The sequence below is a fragment of the Podarcis cretensis genome (genome assembly GCF_951804945.1).
Source record: "Podarcis cretensis genome assembly, chromosome: Z".
Classification (NCBI taxonomy): domain Eukaryota; kingdom Metazoa; phylum Chordata; class Lepidosauria; order Squamata; family Lacertidae; genus Podarcis; species Podarcis cretensis.
In genome coordinates, this window is record NC_137184.1 from 18,912,763 (window position 1) to 18,934,187 (window position 21,425).

The window sequence follows — 21,425 nt, forward strand, 5'->3', positions numbered from 1 at the left end:
TCACACGCTATAATAAATGTGGTTGCACCATAGATTTCAATAATGGTATTATGATCCTTTTCTAATGACCCCTGGACCAGAGAAGGGGAAGGAACACTATAGCCCATCTTCTTCTTGTGGGATGGATTTAGTAGGTAGGAGAGGATATATTAATTACAATTATCCTTCCAGTCCCCCATTATGTGTGAGAGACTTAAACATTTAGAACAATCAGTTTAGCATTTGCACTTAGAAGCTGAGTAGGGCGGAGCTTTAGATTACCACCCCTTGGCAGAAAACTAGAAGCTTAGGAAAGGTTGATACAGCTCATTATATTTAGCAAGCTGACTCCCCCCCCCCCATAATTACCACAATTGGTGTGTGTGTGTGTGTGTGTGTGTGTGTGTGTGTGTGTGTGAAAATCAAACCACACTGTAAAGTAAGTAGAAAATAGACTTAAAGTATTGCACACATTTTCAGCAAACAACAGCAGCAAAAGCAATGCAAGTAAAAATACTTCTAGGTTACAAAATACATAGCTGACTTCTAAAATGGAATCTGCACTCAGTGAGAGCATAGACATATATTCATCTCCATTGAATACATGGTGCAGAAGAACAAAGAGAAAATGTGCAACAGGAAGCATAAGGGATTATATCTCTCATTTCTTCCTGCCACTGGAAACAGGGGAAATGACATCACATAGCCCTCTCTCTCCACCAATTGCATTCCTGTTGTCTGAGTCTGCCCACCTAGAAATTTTTGTTCTGTGGTCATTAGCCCCTAGACTTACTAATTACAAGAATATGTATTATTAGATTTTGACTGCAAATCTCCTACACTTCTTGCCTGTTGGAGGGCAGAACCCCAGCTCAGCTGCAGCCCTCCCCAACTTTGATTGGAAGTGTGCTAAAGTACTGTGAATAGGGGAAGGTCAGTGAGCAGGTGGCCCAGCGGTGGTGGTGACATTCCAATCCCATAATTATGCTGTACAGCCTCCAGCTTCTTCCTATCAAAAGCCTTGTCTTCTTAACTACAGACATATTGTGGTATCCTGAGCAGAACTTGGCTGATGTCATGCTCAAGTTCTCTCCTGGTCTCTTAGGTGAGGATTGCTAGTCATGAGCTGAGCATATGCATCTAGGGCATTATGATCTGCTGCTAATAGTGTCAGGCTGCACCTGCTTGGGAGGTGGTGTTGCCACGGGAGGTGCTACAGGAGCATAACAGGCCTCATTGCATGTGGTCTGGGGGGGGGGGTGTTGTAAAAATGGTCCATGGGGAGGAGCAGGCAAACATCTCATTGCTGTAGCCGGTAGAGGGTACCCTGACCTTCCTGGAAAGGCTCTCTGTCCCCTTACAGGCCCAATGGGCAGTTGAGGAACAGAGGCCAAAAGAGGAAAGTTAATCAAAGCTAAGCCACATTTGACCCCAAGGCTAAGACTTGAGCCACTGTATGATGCCTGTTGACTCTTTGCACCTGGGTTACTTAAAGGCCACCTTAACTGCAATGTGCATTAGAATTGGTGGAAGAAGCCTGTTGATGAGCAATTCTGCATTATGTATATAATCTGTTTGTTTATTTAATTTATATCTAGCCCTTCTTCCCAAATTCCCCCAATAGGTTGGGGGCAGGGGCCCTAGGATGGTTTGATTGTTCAGCCTTTCTCAGAGAGTCTATGGCAGATGTTGCTTCCAAGCCATATGGCAACCATTACTGGAGCAGGAGCAGGGTCTGATCAGGTAAAATAAAGAGAACAGGAAGAGCAGCTGTCATGTTTGTCCTGCAATCTTTCTGAAGAAAAGGGAGACAAGTGAGAGCAGCAACTGAGCCATTTTGGGGGGAATCTCATCTGAGCCAGGCCAGGCTCTAAAATAATTCAGATTCTCCATGAGAAATTTGTTTTGCTTCCATGTCACCAACCAGCTGGTCTAGTGCAGGCACTATTTCTTGTTACAGGTAGGTAGCCTTGTTGGTCTGCCATAGTCAAAACAAAATTAAAAAATTCTTTCCAGTAGCACCTTAAGTAAAGGTAAAGGGGACCCCTGACCATTAGGTCCAGTCGTGACCGACTCTGGGGTTGCTGCGCTCATCTCGCTTTATTGGCTGAGGGAGCCGGCATACAGCTTCCGGGTCATGTGGCCAGCATGACTAAGCCGCTTCTGGCGAACCAGAGCAGCACACGGAAACACTGTTTATCTTCCCGCCGGAGTGATATCTATTTATCTACTTGCACTTTGATGTGCTTTCAAACTGCTAGGTTGGCAGGAGCAGGCCGAGCAATGGGAGCTCACCCCGCCGTGGGGATTCGAATCCCTGACCTTCTGATCGGCAAGTCCTAGGCTCTGTGGTTTAGACCACAGCACCACCCGCGTCCCTCTAGTAGCACCTTAGAGACCAACTAAGTTTGTTATTGGTATGAGCTTTCATGTGCATGCACACTTCTCATATATCTTTAGGTATCTGAAGAAGTGTGCATGCACACAAAGCTCATATCAATAACAAACTTAGTTGGTCTCTAAGGTGCTACTGGAAGGCACTATTTCTTGACACTGAACCCCAGTGACATTGTTCTGAGGTTCTCTTCCTGTTGCCATTTTCTACACCTGATCTGTAGAAGCACTTTCCTCACTTAAGGAATGCAGTTATAACACCAGCATAGCCAGTGTGTACTGGTGCAGTTCCACTGAGGCTTGGCAGGGTTACTGTGCCTTTAAGTGAAAGTTTCCTTTTTGAGCAGCTGTATAGTTGCTTCTGGTTCTGTCACCTTCTTGAGTGACAATAATTATGGTGTGTCCAGTCTGTCAGTATTTTGAGGGAGGGATTCAAGGGCACACTGTAACTTTTTTGATTGGCATGTTTACAGTGGATTAAAGCACACTTGTCACCACAGCACAATAAATGTACTTTTAAAAAATGACTTTTTACAGTTTGGAAAGTTATGGGGAAATCGTGGGATGAACAACTCATTGACAGAAATATGTGTAAACCCACCACAAGCAAACCAGGATGAATTTAGGATGATTGCTCATCATTGCATACCCAACCTGTAATGAAATCAGAATGAATAGCCAATAAAACTGGATATAGTCTAACTACTACATAAGCTTTGTTGAAGCAAATCAGGATGAAGGCTGAATTGACAGGCCATCTGGTGGAATCCTTGGTCAGTTCCTGATCCTTAGGAGCAAGAAAGGAGAATTTAATTGCTGGTTTCTTCTTTGAAACAAAAGCAATTGCAAATAAAATAACAGGAAGTTGTTCTAGCTGGAGCGAGGAAACCAGTAATTAACTGAAAGCCAAAACTGACTAATTAACTTTCAGCCCAGGAATCACATGGCTAGAAAGGAAGAGGAACTAACTAGGTGTTTTAAAGGGAAGGAGCAAGGAGGAAACTGCTTATCAAAGGGACAGTGAGAAACAGGACCATAGCGGAATGGGACTTAAGCCCCACAGAAGCATATAAGATCTTACCCATAGAGACAGGCAGTGCTGAGTTTGATGGGGCAAACAGCACTATATCTATGTGTGAGCTTGCATTTTAATTCCACTTCCAGCTGAAAGTACTAGCGCAGTATCTCAGCAGCATTCAAGAGCTGTGTGGGCAGCCACATCAAAGCCAAACAAAGGCCACTCCAGTCACTATGTTTCCAGGGGGCTAATATCTGATTTATTGCACATAGCAGGGCATGGGGGACAATTGTCCAGGGCCAAAAGTTGCTCCAGGTTTTTTTCAACTGCCCCCTTCCATAAAAGTTAGAGTGGAACATACATAGGAGGACAGTTTTGATTTTTTATGGGGAGGGGAGCAGAAAAGAAGCTGCCCTTGAACCAAAGCAGCAACATATCCTCCCTGTGTGTTTTGACTGGGCTGTATTTAGTAATGTGCTTCAGATTTCTTGAGTGCATCTGGACAGGCTTGGGCATCCAGATGAATTAAATGATGAAACACATGAAATATTCACTAAACTATTGGGATGTTGCCTATGTCTTTAACTTGTGTCCCAGTGAAGCTTACAAGTTGCAAGGAGGTGGCCTTTGTTCTGGGCTGTGTTGCTTCATTGCTTCCATTCTCACTGTGTGTGTCCTCTACCTGCAGGAAATATTCCCAGCATGTCTTTGAACTGAACTCTCAAAGCTCATAGCAGGGGAAGGGAATCCTGAGCTATATGCTCTAGGTTGCACTTCCAGAAACCTCCTACCTTGCAAAATCTAAGGCGATTCTCTTGCTCTCCAACTGCCCTTGTGCATCAGTCCTGTGCATCAGCCTCCTGCTCCTCAGGTGACCAAGAAATTTGCTTTTTGGAAAAGTGCCTTGTGACTGAGCCAAAGACAGCAATGACACCTCATCTCTGATCCTGTATAGTCTGTGCTAGCCTCAAGGTTCTTGGCAGAAGCACCTGGGTTCTGGTTCTTCCATACAGATGTATTCTTCTGTCACAAGGTAGCATGTGACATTTAGCAACTATGGGGACCTTTTACCCATCCCAGCATGAGACTGAGAGGATTAGTTTAGCAACTGCCCACCAGGGAGCACCTAGAAGGAACCCAACCCAACCAGGCAAGGTTTATCTTCATTATTTGCTCTAGAGGGCAGGGAATCTGCAGCACCACCATGGGTCAATCATGTACAGTGGTACCTCAGGTTACACATGCTTCAGGTTGCATACGCTTCAGGTTACAGACTCCACTAACCCAGAAATATTACCTTGGGTTAAGAACTTTGCTTCAGGATGAGAACAGAAATTGGGCTCCAGCAGCATGGCAGCAGCAGGAGGCCCCATTAGCTAAAGTGGTGCTTCAGGTTAAGAACAGTTTCAGGTTAAGAATGGACCTCTGGAACGAATTAAGTACTTAACCCGAGGTACCACTGTAAATGAATAAAAATAACTAACTGACCAATTGCGTTGCAAATAACTCAGTTCTGCCCCCACCAAGATAAAGCCTGCCATCCCTAAATAAATATTGGCTACACCCATGAGCACCACTTTGGGGCATGGGAGGTGAGGAGCAGTGGGATAGAATAGGACCTTAAGCCATTTTGTCTTTGGTTCTCCTTCACAGGAAGGTCGAAAGTTTGCACAAGAACAGGAGTGTCAGTAGTTCGTTAGAAAAGGTTTTACTTTTACAAAGGAGAGCAAAACGTTCAGCCCAGGAACTTGGCAATTAAGGAGGATGGTACTCTCCTTCTGGTTGATTGAAAGGTTGTCAGGGGAAGGGAGTGAAAATATTGTATGTCAAACTAGAAAATAGGGTGTTTAGAAAGACAGTCAACAGAATGGAACAAAAAAAGTAAAGTGATGTGGGAGAGCTGCATTGCTGTTGAAGAAAGAAGCCAAGAAAAGGTTGAAAAGAGACCCTGAACTTCTCAAACTGTAATATTAGGTTTCTCTTTTAAAAGCATTTTGTCCAAAACTGTCGCCCAGGCACACTGAGTTGCCCTCCCCCAACATTGCAAGGGCCCATTGCGTGTATATAATGTTGCATATGTGCCTCTCCGCCCCCCAACCCAGCCAGGCTGACTTGGCTTGCCACCTGCCACCTCCTGACCACCAGCCACCTTACCTTCACTGCATCCCTGGCAGAAGATGTGCCAGCACAAAGATGCTTTCAACTGGTGTGTCCTTTGGGGAGCTTGCCAGAGCACTGTTCTAGAAGGCACTGGTGGTGATCCTCAAAGGGACATGCCAGGGTGAAGACGCTTCCCGCTGCCACATGCTTTGAGAATCACAGTGGAATTGGGGGGGGGGAGAGACTAGGGCCCTCCTTGAAAATATTGGGGGGTCCTGCCCCCCATAGCACCCCATAGATGGCACCAATTTGCTGCCTTATTCAAACTTTCAAGCATTTCAGAAGGAGGGAGCTGGTTTGACTGGCTTCCTTCTTGCCTAACCCTAACCTGTCCCCTCTACAGCCCCCTTTTTTGATGTCACAGGGACAGACTTGCCCTCCCTCTGCTGGCTTACACTGCTAGTGAGCTGCTGCTGCTGCTGCTGCTGCTGCTCAGTGAGTGCTCCCACCTTTCAAAGCTGTCTTTGCATAGGTTCATTTTGGATCATCTCTCAGTCTGGATAACGCAAATTTGGGACCACCATGTTACCCTACCTGTACACTACGACTAACATGTGCTTCAGAGGATCTGCTACCAGTAAAATCAATAGTTTAATATGTATGAGAAATAGGGTCTTCTTGAGAGGAGCCCCACAGTTATGGAGCCCCTTTCTGAGTTACTTGCCCTTCAGTGCAAAGGACCTTGGAAACTCATCTCTTCACTGCTTCCTTTCCTTAAGGGGGTTCATTACTCATGTGATCCTGAGCAAGTGATTGTACAGTCAATGGAACCTTTTATCATTCCTTGATGTGCATCACCCTGAAAAGCCACTTAAGGGACCCCTGAGGGTCATCTAGTCCAACCCTCTGCAATACAAATGCTAATAATGATCTCCACCAAATGCCACCCATCAGGGTGAAGAGCTGCAGGTCTCAGTTTTATGCAGGCTGTGGATAATGTTATTTTGTGCCTCTCACAGGAATACACCATTGACATATTCTTCGCCCAAACGTGGTATGACCGGCGCCTTCGCTTCAACAGCACCCTCAAAGCTCTCACCCTCAACACCAATATGGTGAGCCGGATTTGGATCCCAGACACCTTTTTCAGGAATTCTAAGAGGGCTGACTCCCACTGGATCACCACCCCCAACCAGCTGCTCCGGATCTGGAATGATGGGAAAGTCCTCTATACGCTCAGGTAAACCCCTGGCTCCCAGGCAATCATTCAACAGGGATGAAAGAGTCAGGGAAGAGAAGGGCAGCAAAAAATAAGCAAATTCAGGAATGATTGGGGGGGGGTCACATCACAAGTGGTTTTGTGGTTGTCTCTCCCTGGCTTTCACCTACAAAGAGACCATCCAACTGGCCTCTTCGTGCAGAATGGATCCAGTTCCATTTGCTTTCAGACTGGATCACAGAGGGAAGGAGACATCCAGCCTTAGAATGAAATAAATGGATCATGAAATGGGCCTAGATGTGGGTTTGGTGGCCTCAGGTGGCTTCTGACACACCTTTTGAGGGGATGCTAAAATGCTACAGAGAGGCTCCAGAAGTATTGATGTTCATACAAGGTTAGTTGTACTTCTGCAGCAGCTGTCCAACCAGTATTCCCCATCCCCATCTCCTCTCCAGGTTGACCATTGAAGCTGAGTGCCTCCTCCAGCTGCAGAACTTCCCAATGGATACCCACTCCTGCCCTCTGGTCTTCTCCAGCTGTGAGTACCGGTTGCATAGATGTCATGACAGGGCTATGGCACTGAAGGGTATGGCAAAAAGATGCTAAACCTGCCCCACAAAAGAGGCTGTGCATGGAACTAGAACACTCCATGTCAATCACCAAGCCAATATTGTTGTTGCAGAGGTTGCATGCCAACTCCAATCTCTGCTGAGCAGTGCACGAGAATCCAGGGCGTTCCATGTGCTCATCCAGGGTTGGGTTTCCATTGAAAATCAAGATACAGTGCAGGCTGTTGTGTCTAAGAAATGGGGGTCCCAGAAGACCACAAGCTTAACATGAGTCAACAGTGTGATGCAGCAGCAAAAAAGCCAATGCTATTCTAGGCAACATCAACAGAAGTCTAGTGCCACTCTGTTCTGCCTAGGTTAGAGCACACCTAGACCACATCCAGTTCTGGGTGCCACAATTTAAGAAAGATGTTGACAAGCTAGAATGTATGCAGAGGAAGGTGACCAAGATGATCAAGGGTCTGGAAACCAAGCCTTATGAGGAATGGTTGAGGGAGCTGAGTATGTTTAGCTTGGATAAGAGGAGACAGAGAGAAGATATGATAGCCATCTTCAAATATCTAAAGAGCTGCCACCATGAAAGATGAAGTAAGGTTGTTTTCTCCTACTCAGGAGGGTAGGACCCAAACCAATGCATTCAAGGAGATTCCAATCAACCATCAGGAAGAACTTTCTGACAGCAAGAGCTGTTTGACTGGGGAACGAACTCTCCTTCCTTGGAGGTTTTTAAGCAGAGGTTAGATGACCATCTGTCATGGATGCTTTAGTTGAGATTCCTGCAATGCAGAGGGTTGGGCTAGATGACCCTCAAGGTCCCTTCCAACTTTACCATTCTATGATTAGGTTGCCCCTTTTGGCCTGACTCAGCAGGCTCTTCTTATGTTCTTCCTTCTTCCCCAGATCCCTGTAAATTCTGTGTGGCCGCAGTCCTCACAGCAGCCTCCCTCCCTCACCGTGGCCCATGGAGTCCTTTTCTTTGGAGATTGAGGCAATGACAGCTCTCTCTGTCTGTCTGTCTGTCTGTCTGTCTCTTTCTCTCTCACAGTGGCCATCATGTGCTTCCAAACACACAAAGCCCCTTTCAGCCCATAGACTCAGATTCTGATTTAGTGGCTCTGAGTATGGATGGGAGCCAAAGAGGACGCCATCATGCTGCTCCTTCCTTCCTTCCCTCCCTCCCTGCCTTTTTAATGGGACAGTCGCCTTCCAAACCCCCTCCCGCTCCCCGCCTTCAGCCTGTTCATTTGTTTGCTTTCTGGCTGGTGCTGCTGCTGTTTCCTGGACTGCACCAGCCCTTCAGCCTGCCACCGCCTGTCATGTCACTGCTACAGATCCTGTGCACAGCCTCCTCCCTCTCCCTGTTGCCCACCCACGTGGCTCTGAGGAGTCCCTCCCAGCCTGTCCCCATCTCCTCTGCATCTTAGCTAATTAACAGTACACGCCACGCATGCCTGGCAATTAATTATAAACATAGTTTAGCTATGCTACGAGGTATCTCCCACCGCCCCGGGAGGATTTATCATATATAGGCATCAAGATCGCTGCTTTGAAACAGTTTTGACGTTTCAATTTGCAGAGGAAAACCAGGATGCTAGAGACAGCTGCAGCTGGCAGCTCGCTGGAGTCCCCATTTCTGCTTTGCCTGCCTCCTCTGCCACATCCTCACTTCCTAAACACAGGGAGAAGCAGGGAGTACCGGGAAGGGGGGGGGAAGGGTTTGCACATGCAGAAACTCTACAGATGGGGCCCAGTGGTGGCCCTATGCTAATCCCACCTCATAGCTTCTCATGTGGCCCTGATGTGTGACTCGAACCTTATAGAAACTCATTTCCACTCTGATGGTGAGACTGCTGGGGGAGGGGATGTTATTTATGCCTATGGAGGGACTCAGAAATTGAGACTCTTCCCTGAATACATCTGTGCTCCTGCTGTGCGGAAGCTCCATACCCCCTCAGATTCAGACCCTTGTTTGTTTTGTGTGTGTGTGTGTGTGTGTGTGTGTGTGTGTGTGTGTGCATGGGGCAGGGAGTCACCCGCAAAAGATGAGCAGTAAGAAAACTGTCTGAATCAATCCCCAAATCAGCCTGCACCCAACAATTACAAGTGGAACAGTGATGGACGCTGTCTATAAGAACCTGTGCTGTCAAGCCCCCTGAGACCATCCAGAATATGACTAGTGGTCTGTTGAGGTTAGAGGGCACACGTGGGTCAGACACACTTCCAAAAATGTGCTAATTGGCTTGCAAAGTCTTTGCTCTGTCACAGCCAGCAGGGTGTCAGCTTGGACTAGCAATGGAAAGTTTTGCATGCCCATTGTTGATCAAACAGGGTCCAAAGTCCCAGATGCTGTCGTGTCCTTTCATTCCAAGCCAGAAGGTCAGCTAAACACCTGTCTGTGGCCAGTGATGTTCCAGAAAGGGCAAACATGGCTTCAAAGCCATCTCTCTCTCCCCTTCGCCCTCCCTCCCTCCCTTCCTCCTTCTCTTCCTTGAGAGAAAGACCACATCACGCCAACATTTCTCTTTCTGAGCAGCCCTTGTATCTATGTCAGATTTTTGGTAGTAAACAAGTATAAATCCCAGCAGCATAAGACCTGTTTGGATCTTACCAGGTGCTGAGAGAATGGTGGGGAAGGCCTCCTGGTCAGAGGATATAGGGGCTCTTTGTATCTCTTGCTTGCCTGACAAGGGTGAACAGGTCACAAGTCCTTTCAAGCTGAGGAGGGTAGGCTGTCATGGCTGAGGGGCAGATTGCATGTCTTGCCCACAGTCTGTGTCCCAGTTGAGGGGCCTTGGGTAGCAACATGGCTGGCAGTTATTATTCTCCAGCTGTTGGAGACAAAGCTGAGCGGGGCACCCAAAGCATTTGCAGCCTGAGGGAAGGGGCTTGGGCCCCAATCCCTGGGCAGAGGGAGGGCTGTAGTACCTCGGGTTACGAACTTAATTCGTTCTGAAGGTCTATTCTTAACCTGAAACTGTTCTTAACCTGAGGTACCACTTTAGCTAATGGGGCTCCCACTGCCGCTGCACGATTTCTGTTCTCACCCTGAAGCAAAGTTCTTAACCTGAGGTACTATTTCTGGGTTAGCGGAGTCTGTAACCTGAAGCATCTGTAACCTGAAGCATCTGTAACCCGAGGTACCACTGCAAATGAAAAAGACAACACTGATTGAGGAAAGAACTTGAAGTGCTCTGCACAATGCTGCCCGTTTCAAATGTGGGGAGCTATCAGCCACTGTGTCCTCCTGCTGCTTTATCTCCAAGCCCTTTGGGGTTTGGCAGCTTCCATCCTCCTCAACCACCACCATTGTTGTTCCTGGGGGGCTTCTAGAGGCTGCCAGTGGCTGGATAGGAAGCTAAGGAGACATGAAAAGATGTTCCCACACTCACACATGACAGTGCCACACACTTAGCTTGAACCCTGGTCTTCCAGGTCCTAGTCCAATACCCTAACCAGTACGCCACCACTTATGCTGCCTCCTCAGAAGCAAATAAGGGCATGGGCCAGTTAAGGGCATGGGCACCTCCCCATACCACTCTCCAAATTCCCCAATGGGGGCACCCTGAGGAGGAGTCACTGGGACATTTTTCAAGGGTATCTGCCCAGGGAGGAATGGTAAAGAGGAAACCACCACCCAAAGCAGCAGTGGGAGAGGTGTGTGCATGTATGCATGCTTGGCTCTGTGGTTCAGCACCTGCTTGGCACGCAGAAGGTCCTGGGTTCAATCCCTGGCAGCATCACCACCAAGAAGCCTCTGGGATGCCATGAGCTGCTGAGAGGAGCCTCTCTCTGTGCTTGGTGGACCAAGAGCCTGATTCAGAACGTAAGGCACTTCCTTACATTTGTATACTGCATTTCCCTCATCATGGGTGGGGGATCCCAGGTGGTCTCCCATACAAAACATTGACCAGGCCACTTGCAGGCTGCATAAGGCAGAATCTTAGGATCCCCATGTTCCAAATTTCCTCAGTCAATGTCTGCAAATTTTATTTATCATAAGTTCAACAGGGAACTTTATTATTTTTAAAAAGGCTCACTTAACCATCCTAAGAGAAAAAGAAGATAAAACATTACCCAGCCAAGTGATTTATTTTTGTTATCTTATCAATATTTATCTTATTTATTTACCTATCTCATAAAACTTATACACCACGTGAATTGAAAGAAAAACCTTAAAGTAGTTTACAAAAAGAATAAAATATCTGTTAAAAAAGAGTTGAAAACAGCTGTTTAAATGTTCAGATAATGAGTATTGTGTGGCACCTGTAACATGGCCAGTTCTGCAGATCGAAGTGGGTTGAGTTGTATAAACATTTATATAAATATTAAATTAATGCAGCAATAATTTAAGATGTGGGGGTGAACAGTTTGCTAAGTTACTATTTAGCAAATGGATGCACCCAGTCAAAATCATAAAAAATTGTAACATAGGTATAATGAAATATAACAATATAAAATATTCTGAAATCATTAGCAGTCAAAAAGCACAGGGATCCCAATGAAAGGACGTCTGAGGGTAACAGCCATACTTTTGAGAGAGGCAGTCTGATCACATTCAGGACCACAAACAGCTTCTGACAAAGGCTGAGTCTTTGAGCTATTTTTAATTTGGCAAAATCTACACTTCCAACATGGGCTGCCAAATGTTCAGATTTCCCCAGACATTTCAGCAATTTTCACCTGGTGACTGTTTACGAGGGTCGAATACCGACTGTGTCCGGGAAATTCCAGACATATGGCAACCTTAGATCTATAACAATAACAATAATAATAATTTATTAGTTATACCCTGCCCATCTGGCTGGGCCTCCCCAGCCACTCTGGGCGGCTTCCAACAAAATATTAAAATACAGTAATCCATCAAACATTAAAAGCTTCCCTAAACAGGGCTGCCTTCAGATGTGTTTTAAAAGTCTGGTAGTTGTTGTTCTCTTTGACATCTGGTGGGAGGGTGTTCCACAGGGCGGGTGCCACTACTGATTCCCTGGTTCCCTGTAACTGGCCTCTCACAGTGAGGGAACCGCCAGAAGGCCCTCGGCGCTGGTCCTCAGTGTCTGGGTAGAATGATGGGGGTAGAGACGCTCCAGGTATACTGGGCCAAGGCCATTTAGGGCTTTAAAGGTCAACACCAACACTTTGAATTGTGCTCAGAAATGTACTGGGAGCCAATGTAGGTCTTTCAAGACTGGTGTTATGTAGTCTCAGTGGCTGCTCCCAGTCACCAGTCTAGCTGCCACATTCTGGATTAGTTGTAGTTTCCGGGTCACCTTCAAAGGTAGCCCCACATTGCAGTAATACAAGTGAGAGATAACCAGAGCATGCACCACTCTGGCGAGACAGTCTGTGGGCAGGTAGGGTCTCAGCCTGTGTACCAGATGGAGCTGGTAGACAGCTGCCCTGTTTTGCCCCTTGTTAGGAAGGGAGGTTGCCAGCTTCCACCAGGCAGCTCATGGCCTCCTGACCCCCTCTGTTGCCCTGAAAATAATGTGAAGCAAAAAAGGAAACTATCTCAGTATTGTCTACACTGACTGGTAGCAATGGTACTCCAGGGTTTCAAGAAGGGAGTTCTTTGCAACCCTACCTGGAGATACTGCTGTGGATTGAACCTGGGGCCTTCTGCATGAAAGGCAGATGCTCTACCACTGAGCTATATGGAAACTTCCCTGGTGAGGAGATGCAATCAGGAACCTTCCACAGATGGGCAGGGTGGTTAAAGTGGTTAAAGAGAGTCCTTGCACATCTTCCTTGGCTACCAGTTCTTCTGAGCCAGCCCAGTGGGCACATCACATATCTCCTGGGGGACAGAGTGTAAAGCCCCTTTGATCAAATTAACAGGAGGGAGGAGCTGTGAGGTGGCTTGCAAGAGAATCCACTTTGCATGGGCCTTGACCTTCCTGCCTGTGTCTGCTCTGCTCCTTCCAGATGGCTACCCACGAGAGGAGATCATCTACCGCTGGAGAAGGTACTCTATTGAAGTCTCTGACCAGCGAACTTGGAGGCTCTACCAGTTTGACTTCACAGGTCTGAGGAACACATCTGAGGTGCTCAGGACAGGTGCTGGTAAGATATTTGTCCCACAGGAGTTGGGCACATTGTAGGTGGTGGTTTTTTCACATGAAAAACAAGTGAATAGTTTGGAGACTGGAGGGCTGGGAGGGCAGGAGGAGGCGGGAGTGGAGGGTGCAGAGGCAGCCTCTCTCTGAGCCCCCCCAGTTCTTGCTGAGAGCCCACAGAAGCTGTATCTGCTTCCTTTTCTTTCCCCCACTCCCAAAAGCAGGTACCAGGCTGTCCTTAGGGCACCACAACACCTTCCTTCAGAGCTTCCCCTCCACTTTGGCACAGGACCTCTTTGGGCTCTCTGGAGTTCATTTTAATACGTCCAGTTCCCTGGAAGCCCCCTTGCAGTTCCTGAGCCCCACATACTGAGCACATTCAAAACTCCTACAAGCTACATTGGAAAAGGAAATATTTATGCTAAAATCATGCATTGATTAATCCATACTCTTAATCCATTTATGATTGGCAGACTGCAAATGAGGATTTTTTATTGCTTGGAAAAAGAAGGTTTTAATTGGAGCCATTCTCTCTGATAGGCCTAAAAGGCAAGTGTTCCTTCTTCCAGGAAGGTGGCTGCCTTAATCATGCATTTTCCCGGCTAGTTGAATTTGGTTGCTGGAGGCTGACCTCTGTGACTGAAAATGTTCAGAATGTCTCCTGCATTGTCCAATACGTTGTAATATTTGGCTAAAAGAAAGCAAGGAAATAATTTTTCTCCAAGGGGCAATTATCCACCTGACCTTCCTTTCAGGTGGGGGTCTAAATGAAACATCATCTAAAATGGGTGTGGAGGGGGGAGAGGAGAATTAGGAAGAATATATAATTGATTTTATTAATAGTGGCATTGAAAAACAAATCCACGTGGATTTCATACACCTTCACAGCAACTGTGCTGACCCCTTCCAGCCCCGTCCCCGAAGCCTGTGAAGCCAAGCCCCAATGTCCACGGTCTCCCATGGCTAACTCACACCACTTGGTGGCCATAGGCATGTTAGATATAGTGCCAGAGGAAATTTTCTGATCTGACCCTTGTATAGAATAAATTTTCTTCTGCTCAAGAAATAAACTTTTAAAGCTTTACTTGCAGAGCATGGTTTTAAATATTACAAAGTAACAAAAAGATACATTGCAAAAAAAAAAACAAAAACCCCAAGCACTGAGTTTCATTCTTACAAACCTTGCTCACGCTAATCCTAGGGCGAGGTTTTAATGTCTTTACTAAAATGTAGCTTTCTGCTAAAGTCTACATACTGTGTTTTTGTCCTTCTCCTGCTTGCTGTCAACAGCCTACCTGCATCTTTGTGTTGCAAACAGTCTCATTTACATATATACAGGTGGCAACCATTTTGTGTGTGTGTGTGGGGGGGGTTGTTCTGTTCCTGGCCCCCCACACACATTGGTGGAGTGCTTATAAGCATTACACCCTGTTCCTCCTCCATTCTGCCCTCTTCCAGATCCAAAAGGACCTGCGCATTGGCAATTGCATGTCAGTTGGATGTGCCTAAAATGGCCACCACTTGTACACATACATGGAAGCACTCAAATTACAGCTTGTCTGTTGAGTAGCAATCTAATACAGTGAAACCTCATGTTACGTACCACCCTCCTTACAAATGCTTTGGGTAACAAGCTCCGCTAACCCGGCAGTAGATACCCCTTGTTGCAAACTTTGCCCTGGGATGCAAGCGGAAGTCGTGCGCCAGTGGTACGGCAGCAGTGGGAGGCCCCATTAGTGAAAGCAGAACTCAGGTTAAGAACAGTTTCGGGTTAAGAATGGACCTCTGGAATGAATTAAGTTCGTAACTGGACGTACCACTGTATTCCTGATCTAGTCACAAGGCTTACTAGGTAGCCTACCACACCAAGTGGAAAAATTACTAGCTATATGCGTTGAGCTTCTTTTACAACAACTTGAATACAATGCAATTAAATACAACATTTTATATACAATTAAAGTTGTACCTTCAACAAGGCGTCCAGCAGTTTTACCCAGGTGTTCTCCTCCTATTCCCAGGAATCACCACCGTGCTCACCATGACTACCCTGAGCACCATCTCCCGCAAGCACCTGCCCCGGGTCTCGTACATCACTGCCATGGACCTCTTTGTCTCAGTGTGCTTCATCTTCGTCTTTGCAGCCCTCATGGAGTATGCCACCCTCAACTACCTGGCAGGAAACAAGAAGCCAACGCAGCATAGCAGCAGGAAGCCCAGACTGGTGAGCGGGATGGTGGGGGGACAGGACAGTGCCTGGTAGAGCTAGGTGCCTCACCCAGGGTCCCTCCAAAGGATCCGGGTAAGGGAAGGAGCCAGCATAGGGAGGAAAGTGATGAGGGACCCCTCCAGGCTGGCATTTTGCTGCAGCCAGTATGTTTTCGGCAACATGCTCTTGATGCAATAAATAGCACATTAGTGGTAGATTTATTCTGCCTTATCAGTAGCTCTGTGGTATTACCCTGATGCTACCACATTATTGCTGTCCAGAGGGAAAAGCCAGAGAAAAATAAACCAGAGCGGTTTGCAGTATAACAAAGTTATGAGGTTTCAAGCAGCAAATTACGGGAGATGTGATGACTGGAAGTGAAGCACTGTGACTGCCCTGAAGCTTTTTGCAGCTGCAAATAGTATTCTATTGTGTTCTTGATGCTTTTGGGGTGTGCAACCACCCCAATAGCATCAACAGCACAAAGTTCATCAGGAATTCGCATTAAAAAGGATGTGGGGTGAGGTGGGGGGCTCCTCACTCCAGATGATCCTTTGGGGGCCCCAAATCTTGTCCCAGAAGGCAGTTGGGCTAATTGGTAAGGGAGGGGGTCAAGCTGGTCTATTCCCCCTCTGAAAGTTGTGCCAGAGGGATGGAGAAAAGGACACCCCTGAGCTGCACCTGCTGCCACCTTACAAGCCAGCACTTGATTGCCAGTTCCACAAGGTTGGGCAGGAGGGGGGGGAGCCCCTGTGCCCCTTCTCTGCTTCTCTCATTTGCTCCTTGTCCTTCTCCAGGCAGCCAGCCATGCCCACCTGATGATGCCCTCCTACACTGCCATCAACATCAACAGCCTGGTGCACTGGCCCCCTGAAGTCGAGGGCAACAGCGAAGAGGTGGAGAGCGAAGACCTGGAGCCCTCCTGCTTGGAAGGGAAGGAGTGTCAGCGGTTCTTCTGCTGCATTGAGGACTGTCAGACGGGCACCTGGCGAGAGGGCAGAATCCGCATCCACATTTCCCGCCTGGACTCCTACTCCCGGGTTTTCTTCCCCACAGCCTTCCTGCTGTTCAACATTGTGTACTGGATTGCTTATCTCTATCTCTGAGTTTCCTCCAGTAAAGGTCTGCACAAAAGGAGGACTTTGAAGTTTGCCTCTCCTTTCCTCCTCACTTGCCAAAGCTGGGATTGCAGGGTGCAGCTGCCAGGCCCCTCCAGTCTAAAGAGTTGCTGCCCCTGGAGACTGTAAGGCTTCCCTCTTGACCCATCTTGGCTAGGACATGAAGGGGTTTGGGGTTGCTGCAGTGGCCAGGGAGGCTTTCTATGATCAAGTATGTAGGCTTGACACCTTTAAAATGCTTTTGTCTGTAATATTCAGTTGAGAAAAAGCCATTGCTGTCCCCTCACTCACCCTACTGCATATCCTCCAAATTCCATCACCACTCCCACCCCCTGTAGTTTATTACAATGTCTGTTCTCTGTCTCCATGGCCAGAGACCAAACAGCTCTAAATTCCAGTTGCTGAAAATCACAAAGGGGAGAGGGCTCTTGTGCTCAGGTCCTGCTCCTTCCCTTTTGGGGCATCTGGTTGGCTACTGTGAGAACAGGATACTACACAAAGATAGGCCATTGGCCTGATCCCGCAGGGCTCATCTTATGTGTGGCATGTTTAAAAGGCTGTCAAATCAACAATTCATGTTTTGCTAGATAGGCACATAATAGGAGCTGAAGCTCACAGAGTTTTCCTGTAAACTTGCTAGAGAACTTTGCGAGAGATGCTCCCACTGTGCCCTGACAGGGGGGAGGGTGTAGCTGTATATATTCTCCTGCCTGCCTTGGCAAACTCTCCTTATTCTTTTTCATCTCTTTCTGCTGTGCCAGCAATGTGAGAACATCTGCCAAGTCTGAGCTCCAGCTCAGACACCATTTTAAGCTAGACTTAAGTATGTCTTTGTAGCTGAATTACCATTTTAAGCCTGCCTGAACAAAGCTGCTGTATCTGTTACTCTTCAAAAAGTATTCTGAGTGAGTAAATGTTATTTTTACCTTTTACAAGACTGTTTGTGTGGTTATTGTTTTAAGGGGGAGTAAAGGGGGAAACTCCAGGAAAATCCAGTCTGCCTTAAAGCATCCTGAATTAGTTGAATGAAAAGGCTAAAATTAGCCAAAGATACCCTTTTAAGCTGCAATGGGATAGCACTGCTGAACTCACAAACATGAGGGAGGAGGGATAATAACTAATAAATATATCCTCTCCTAGGACTTGCCGATCAGAAGGTCGGTGGTTCGAATCGCCATGGCGGGGTGAGCTTCTGTTGCTCAGTCCCTGCTTCTGCCAACCTAGCAGTTCGAAAGCACATCAAAGTGCAAGTAGATAAATAGGTACCGCTCCAGCGGGAAGGTAAACGGTGTTTCCGTGTGCTGCTCTGGTTCACCAGAAGTGGCTTAGTCATGCTGGCCACATGACCCGGAGGCTGTACGCCGGCTCCCTCGGCCAATAAAGCGAGATGAGCACCGCAACCCCAGAGTCGGTCACAACTCGACCTGATGGTCAGGTGTCCCTTTACCTTTATATCCTCTCCTAGCATCTATTCACATCCCAATATTATGTTCTTATAGGTAGCTGGAAATGTAACGGGCTGGATGCAAGCAGCCAGCTTTCCCATCAAGGTTGGTGCTTTCAGCATTGGCCATTTCACACAAATCTGCTAAACAGAATGAGGGGAGGCGGTGGGAGGGAACCTTTCTACTTCACTCCCCCCCCCTTTGCAGGTCAAATAAATGGACATGGGGGGGGCAGTCAATGCAGCCCTCACCAGAGCTGGAAAATGCACAGCTCAGTGAAAAGCACAGAGCATCTCCCTGAAGAACAGGATCCTGAACTGGTGTAAGCCACAGGGAAGGCAGTTGCCCCTGCTGTCAGCCTCACAATCTGTTTCCATTTGCTCAAAGCCTCATCCCATTAATATTTACTCATGATGTAAATTGCAAATAAATGTTTTAAAGAGAACATACTTTACGAGTGAGTGCTACATTAAAGGGCTGTCTCTGGGAGCGATCATGTGGGATGTGGAAAAGACGCTGACAGGGATAGCCAGGCCCTCTTCTCAGAGAGAAAATCCAGGCAGACTGGGAGATGGGCTCTGACACTGTGGAATATGATCCGAATAATGATGTGTCATGTTCAATTCAGTCACAAAACGAGCCTCACAGGGACTCTGGGGAAGCGGGAGGGTGAACCTCACTACCTTGCAGCAGGCCCAACATTTGGAGAAGGAGCTGCTGGTGAGACCAAGCCAGGATTCAGCTGTGAGGCAGGAGCTACTTGGCCTGAGTGGCTGCATCGAGGACTAGCAGGATGGGGATGGGGATGGGGATGGGGATGGGGAGAGATACCTGTCCTTGGCCTCTGGCTTTGGGAAGGGAGGATGGGTCAATGGCCCTGCATGGGGGTTTCCCCTCCCCTGCCACATACACAGTGCTGCCCCCTGGACAGGTATTGCTGGCTCTAAGGATACCCACAGGCACCTGCTGCCCATGTAGGCCAAGCCAGGATCTCCTGGCCATGGGGAGGGTGGGTTTCAGGTGCAAACTGCCTCCCTCTCAATCTCTCTTTGCAAACAAACCAAGGCTTCATGTGCAAAGGATTGAGGATTGATTCACAGGCCTGTTGCCATGTAGATGATTGACATAAAGAGCACAGTGATGGATAGGTGTTGCCATAGGAGGTATTAGGGAAGGGGGAGGTGGACCCCCCCGGCTTTCCTAACATATGACGGAAAGCTACCTCCATGCGGGTCAGAACAGTTTTTTCACTGAGCCCAATATTGCCTGTTGTGGTCACAGGGAGGCTCAGAAGGCTTTCCTAAACCCATCAGTGGTGGTGCTTGAGCCATGAAGTTGTTGCTAGGGAATGTTTCTGTGTCACAGGTGGGCTGAAGGTGGGCAGCACTGTGTTGATACTGCTTTTCACAGCACTGCTGAGTTGGAAGGATTCTCAGAGGTCATTTAGTTCAGCTCCCACAGTGTGCAGCTCAGCAGTGCTCTGCTTGAAGATGGATTAAGGAAGGCCCTCCCACCAGCAAAGGTAAAAGGTAAAGGACCCCTGGATGGCTAAGTCCAGTCAAAGGTGACCATGGGGTGCGGCACTCATCTCACTTTTCAACCCTCTTTCTGGTGGAAGCGCATTCTCTCTCACACACCTGCCTGTGAACATTTGCCCATGCTCAATAGTCATAGGGAAATGGCCATGGTTAGGGTTGGAGGACAGCAGCAAGTTGTTTTTTGTAACTTGTCCCTGTCTTCCTACATGCACAAACATGCACCCAACTGCAATATTTCAATAAGGGCTTATCCATACTTCTTCTCTCCCCACTGCTTTCCCCTGAGGAAAATGTCTCTTTAGCACTCAATTAGAACAAACGGGTTGTATCTATATTGACTTTTGCTCTGATGTAGCACTAAAGAGTGGGGTTCCCCCAGCAAAGGAGTGTGGCAAGGGGGAAACCACTCAGGCTCGTGCATAGAAAGCACAGATACTGCTCAGACCTGTGGTTTCTAGGCATAGGACAAGGGGGATGAGCCTGAAGATGGTTCCATCAGCTTTTTAATCTTTTAGCACATTGAACACAAAATCCCTGCTAAAGTGCAGAACAGCAGGTCTTGCAAGCCTTGGAAAGGACCTACAAGAACTCCCTGGCATGGGCCTGAGATTGTCTGTGCTTTGAGGTGTGTGTATGTGAGAGAGAGCTGTTTAAGCACAGAATGAAAAGGCCAACTTGAATCCAAAATGGGGGAGGGTAATGCAAGGGGAGGCAACCAAAGTAAACTGAATAACTAAAGGGAAATGTGATGCAAACATGAAGTGATGTGAGCAGAATAAGCATTTGTGTTTTATTTCAAGGTGGGGCTGCTAGGAGGACCCTCAGTGTTCCCAGTAGAATAAAATGCAGCTCAATGTGTAGAGTGGGAGGGTGGGGGCAGAGACGTTGAGGCAGAATGTAAGGGAGAGGAAATCATGTCAAATTGTATCTGTCTTTTTTATCCTCTGATAATTAAATTTAGGAATATTCTGAACTAGCTGTGGTTGATACACAAGGTGACCTAAATTAGGGGTTGGTTCAGTTGCTGCCAGCACCTTTGTGAGCACTCAGCTGGAGATGTTCTTTGCAATGTCTTTGTTGCATTTAAGGAAAAGAGAACATCATTAGCATGAGGTGTGAATGTTGGGGACTCACAGACCAGGCAGCTCTGCAATGTTGGGAAACCTGGGGTGGGGGGTGTCCCATTCCTGCTATTCTGGGATTTGATCCTCCTGATGCTCCACAAGAGAGGATGCATGGTTTTGATCTGAGAGGAAATCAACTGGGGAAGAAAGTAAGCCAATGTAAATTAATGATTGACCATAAGAACAAATACAGAGCCTGCTCGATCAGGCCAATGGTTCAACTGGTCCTGCTCTCACAGTGACTATCCAGTTGCCCATGAGAGGAAACCAGCAAGCGGGACCTGGGAACAAGAGCCCTCTCCCTTCCTACAGTTTCCAGCAACTGATATTAAGTAGCATTGCTGCCTCTGAATGTGGAGGCAAAGCACTGCCTACATGGCTAGTGTTGTTTAGTTGTTTAGTCGTGTCCAACTCTTCGTGACCCCAAGGACCAGAGCACGCCAGGCACTCCTGTCTTCCACCGCCTCCCGCAGTTTGGTCAAACTCATGCTGGTAGCTTCGAGAACACTGTCCAACCATCTCGTCCTCTCTTGTCCTCTTCTCCTTGTGCCCCCCATCTTTCCCAATGTAGCAGGAAACCCCCCCCCCCCATCATTCAGTTTGTACAAACTTCACTCACACTCATACTCACACACTACATATGCTACACTTCTGTTATAAAT

At 47.4% G+C, this 21,425-nt stretch overlaps 1 protein-coding gene across 1 annotated transcript in view; it reads left to right on the plus strand.

Moving 5' to 3' along the window:
- The window catches only part of LOC307207472 (gamma-aminobutyric acid receptor subunit gamma-4-like), a 39,263-nt gene extending 21,672 nt beyond the window's left edge, over positions 1-17,591 (plus strand). The window contains 5 exon segments of the mRNA XM_079961385.1: positions 6,511-6,731; positions 7,166-7,248; positions 13,202-13,339; positions 15,351-15,553; positions 16,336-17,591. Of these exon segments, the coding sequence (XP_079817511.1) occupies positions 6,511-6,731; positions 7,166-7,248; positions 13,202-13,339; positions 15,351-15,553; positions 16,336-16,644 (954 nt within the window). The 3' untranslated portion in view covers positions 16,645-17,591.
- Positions 17,592-21,425: the final 3,834 nt, after the last annotated feature.